Genomic DNA, 4775 nt, shown 5'->3' with positions numbered 1-4775 from the left:
TAAAGACTGTGGAGAAGATCACCAGGACTCCACTGCCCTCTCTGCAGAACATTTACCACCACAGGGTGCGTAGGAAAGCTGCCTCCATCCTCAAAGTCTCCACCCACCCCCAGCACGGACTGTTCATACCCCTACCCTCCGGTCGGAGGCTCAGAAGTGTGAAATGAAGGAGTAAGGCAAACAAACAAGCTGGGGATGGGTCCCAACAAACCTTATATCCCTTCCTAGGCTGAAAAACTCTCTTTCCAACTGCCATCAGAGTCCTAAACAGCTGACTCAGGATCTACCTCATGTAATTCCATCTGTACCGTTTACATACTCATTTTGCACATGCATAATTGCACACTCACTGCTGAGTATTTGCACTCCACGGCTCCCATGTAGCATATAGTCTCTCTGCATTATATTGTGTTCTTGTTGTATTTTTATTTGCTTCCTTCACTTACTGCTTTAAAGTGCCTTAGTTTTGTGATTTTACTACCTACATAGATTTGTGTTATTGCCCATCTACTTTATATTTCACTTGTATTGCGTGGGATTCATGTGGACGGCAAGGTAAGATTTTCATTGTACAGGGAAACACGTTTCCTAACTGTGCATATGACAAATAAACACTTTGACCTTTACCCACTGAACAGCTGCATGGACTGATGAGATGTGCCTACAGATATGAGGGTGACAGACAAACGCTCCCTTTTGTATATTATAGTGTGCACTTTTATTTTATGTGCTGTGTGTGTGGTGTGGGTAAAATACAGTATGTCAGTTCAATCAATCCCATGAAAACAAGATCAGTGTATTCTCTTCCAATTCTGGACATAAGAGAAATCCCACTCCATGGAAACATTTTCAGGTGGCAAACAAACTAGATAGCACTAAGAGTACAAACCTCTTCCAAACTTCCCCATAATGCCATTACACCTAAAAGCAATAATCCCCCTGATAGTTTGACCCTCATAATTCCTTGAGCATGCCAACCTTTCCATGGCATAAGGAATGACACTGATACGTATTATGAATTTGAAAGTTATTCAAGAAAAATTATAGACACAAGCAATTAATAAAGGCAATGTATGGCTAAATAAATGTCGTATGCAGACTGACATAACAGCACAACTCACACCATTAGGCTACATGTAAGTCCACTTTGGTGTCTATTTTCCAAAATGCCTAATGCTACACTTACTTGCTCCACTCATCAAGTGCTGATTAGCACAGCCACACCTTTTCCCCAAGGGGGGCTCACACATAACAGTCAACAGGCTTTCCAACACTCACAATGGTGAAGAATACTTTATATAAAAAAAAATATATTATATAGCATCAACTTCTAATCATTCATTGCTTTTTCAGTAATACAGTGAACAAACCAACAAAACATACCCTCCTTGGCAGAGGTTAAAAAGTATGAAATTAACTTTGAATGGGTTAAATCTGGCACTTCTGGCTTGATTTTGCTGATGGGGTGCAACCGTTTTACTGGCTGTTGTTATCGGAAGACTTTTTCCAAATGTAGCAATACAAGGTGTTGATTAACAGAGAGGGTTACTTTGGAGGAGAAAAGGCTTTAAAATGATACATAATTAACTACAAGCATCGTCGCTTCTTGTTTATTAGGGATTTTGTTGTTTGTTTCTTTAAGAGTTTTAGGTTTGTGGTGTTCCTACAAACTGACAGTCAATCTGGCACAATTAAAATAAATTTTAATCATAAATACTGGTCAGTTTATTATTAACAAGTTAGATTTTTATTTATTTATTGTGACATTGTTCATTAGTTTTATAGAACATACAATTTTTTAAAATGTGAAACTTTAAAATTTGCCTACACCATTGTGATAAATTACAAATGTTCACTTTTAGCCTCTTACTGACCAAATAGGGGTTATGCGCAACTTACTTCCGTATACTGCAAAACAGAATCATCCGTTTCCGGTTTGCGACTAGTATGAAATATGGCACTGTTCTACTCAAGATGTCTCCAAGAACTACCAAAGATGAAGATCACGGATGTCCACCGAATATGCAGTTCGACGTCTAAAACACCGGGCAGCAAGCTGGATAAGGGGTTTAAGCTATATGCTTCTTCATACATCCACGACTACGAAGGTAGAGTTATGTATCGGTTATCTTACAAACGGAGATGTAGCTAAGCTAGTTCGTAAGCTAACTAGCTAATGTTATCGATATTTACACCGAGCATCTGTCTGGTACACCAAAATAATGTAATACACTACCAGAAAGCTAATCGTAACTAAGCTTGTGTGATGGAAATGCTAAATTCGCAAACTGCTGGGCTTCTAATTTTTCAACGTGCCATGTCCAAGGCTGATGGTTCTGGTCTAGCATGGTCATGACACTGAAGCAGAAATCCGAAGTTCATCTGTTCCTCCTCAATTTCCTCTGGCGGTTGTGTTCTCTCCCACACGCTTGGTCTACTTGTAGACAGAGAGTAGTCATTCCAGGCAAACAACACTGGAACGGCTCCTTCTTTCAAACGCCGTCGTCCACCTTGAATTACATCTGTGGAGAGGAAGTGTCTACTACATACTGTTGTCGTCCTCTTAATTACAAGATTATCACGTCGTACATTACGGATCCATGTTTTTCTTAAGGTTTCATCCTTAGGGAAATGGTGAAAGCTTATGGCTGAATTGAACTTCCCTGACATCGTGCATTGAGCTACGCAGCAGAAATCACTGTTTGGATGATCCCACTTCTGGTATTTGTGTCTTGAAATGACATTTGTTTTGTTTTTTTTTTTTTATCTACGAACTAATCAAATAAAACGAGCTCAAAGAATGTGTTTCGCATTACTACTGTTGTGTCACCCGCGTTCTGCGGAAAAGTGGAAGTGCGCTGATCCGTTTTCCGTTTTGGTCACGTGACGTTCCGCATAACCCCTATTAGACGCAAACAGGTTTGTCGTTGATAGTTTCAAATTTAATGGGAACAAAACTGCTTCAAGGGTGCAGTTAAGAAAAAAAAATGAAACTGATGGAAAAGATAAAACCTCAAAATCTAATTACAACAGTAACACCTAGGATGGAAGCATTCAAAATACCCAAGTGTATTTACTGTTGCATCAACTAATTGTTTGACCTAGCTGTATTAGAAGAGTTGATGTAAAAATTGGATGTAGTGTCAATTGTTTAGTCTGTAGCCTGGCCCATTTGACATTTCAATTGGCTGAATACAGTCTCTGACATCAAGCTGGTTTTATATCCCTATTTTATTAGCTAAATTGAATTTAGCTAATAATAAAGGTCCTAATTATAGGGTTGGATAACTTCCCTCTACTCCCACTTTTGGATACATCAGATTAAAAAGGTGCATTGGGACAGTTAATGAATTACTTAAAATTGTTACTACTTGCATTGATAGCTTCCTACTACACACCTTCTGTCCAGCTATCACAACACGGTCACCTAGTTGGATTCCCATGGTGGCGAGCTGCATCCTGGCTTTATCAGAGAGAGCAGGAGAAGACTGCACATGCAGTGTGAGGGGCAAAGGGTCACTGGGCCTGCATAATGCCCGTCTCAGCAAGGTTCGGAGCTCTTTCGCCAAGGCAGCTGCATCTGCCATCTCCAACGGCATGTCAACGGGGTCAGGCACCACATCTGCTGGGCACTGGCCTTTTTCATTCTGTAGGAGGAAACAAGAAAAAGGCACAGAAGAGCAACAATAAACTCATGATCAAAAAATTTTATTTGCTAGCATGCCAAGTGAACGTAATAAATTATCAATATTGATAATGTCAAATGCACCGTCACTGATGACAGACTACTAGAACATTAAAAAGTAAAATTTGTATTTTTGCTTCCATTACCAAAAAGATCAATTATGATTTTGTCAGCAAGGATGCTGAGCTTAACAAATCTTTACTCTTATCTTAACTCTCAGAACAAAGTCCCCATCAGTGTATTTCACAGCAGCAGGCACACAACCTGAAGTTTAGTCAAGTGGCTCAAAGAAACTAGTCAGTGAGAGTTGAAACAGAGTCAGAAAACCAAAGTGTCAGTGGAGGTAGGAGGAGACAGCTGCCAAGGCAGGACAGAGGAGTGGAGCTCATTCTGCACTACTGTGCTGAAGTAACTAGGGCACACTTGTATTCACCATCCCCTCCAGCAATAATATGAATGGTCTTTGATAAATATCAAACAGGGGTTTGCCTTTCATTGCCATGGCTTGTCATTCACATGCTGTAACACTAATATACACAGTCACTTAATCTGCAAACGTGGCTTGACTGAATGCGTGTTGGTGGGCACGTCTGCCTTCGTGTGCTGTTTGCTGTCTTTTGGGACAATATTTCACATGACTATATCGCGTGCGTAGGGGGGAGGCTGTTTTCACCCTACTCATCTCTCCATTTATGCTTTAGACCAACAGGGTATTTAACACAACTGTCACTTCCAGTGTATTTGACTGAAGTGTCCTGAGGGAATGCGGTGCCAAACTCTTTCACTGAACCTTTCCATACACAGTATGTCTAACAGATTTGCAACAGTGGCCCAATTCAAAGCTGAAACCAAAGTTAAGCAATACACCACAGAAACTTGCTATGGATGGAAAGTACAAGTTGCCATAGCTATTAATCCATGGTATACAGTATGTGGTAAGGGAAGCATGAAAGGCCAACAACATATTTTATTTTTCCATCCCTATAAAACCTTCCATTGCTCAAATTTAAAGTTTGTTGTGACTAATCTTTGCAGGATCAGAGAACAGAACAAAAATATTAAATTAGACTACTTTTGAGTTTGACCTTTA

The 4775-nt window shown here is 40.0% G+C and overlaps 1 protein-coding gene across 3 annotated transcripts in view; it reads right to left on the bottom strand.

Moving 5' to 3' along the window:
* The window catches only part of LOC109972797 (CAP-Gly domain-containing linker protein 4), a 49987-nt gene that overhangs the window by 32998 nt on the left and 12214 nt on the right, over window positions 1-4775 (bottom strand). For all 3 annotated transcript variants that reach the window (XR_002276741.1, XM_020621936.1, XM_020621937.1), the window contains exon 7: window positions 3399-3647. Coding sequence is in view for 2 of the 3 variants with exons in the window: in XM_020621936.1 (XP_020477592.1) it covers window positions 3399-3647 (249 nt within the window). In the remaining variant the exon portion in view is untranslated. The remainder of the gene's footprint in view (window positions 1-3398; window positions 3648-4775) is intronic.

Source organism: Monopterus albus, unplaced genomic scaffold (assembly GCF_001952655.1).
Source record: "Monopterus albus unplaced genomic scaffold, M_albus_1.0 scaffold270.1, whole genome shotgun sequence".
Taxonomy (NCBI): domain Eukaryota; kingdom Metazoa; phylum Chordata; class Actinopteri; order Synbranchiformes; family Synbranchidae; genus Monopterus; species Monopterus albus.
The sequence above is the reverse complement of the archived record's forward strand: the minus strand, read 5'-3'. Positions and strand labels throughout refer to the sequence as shown.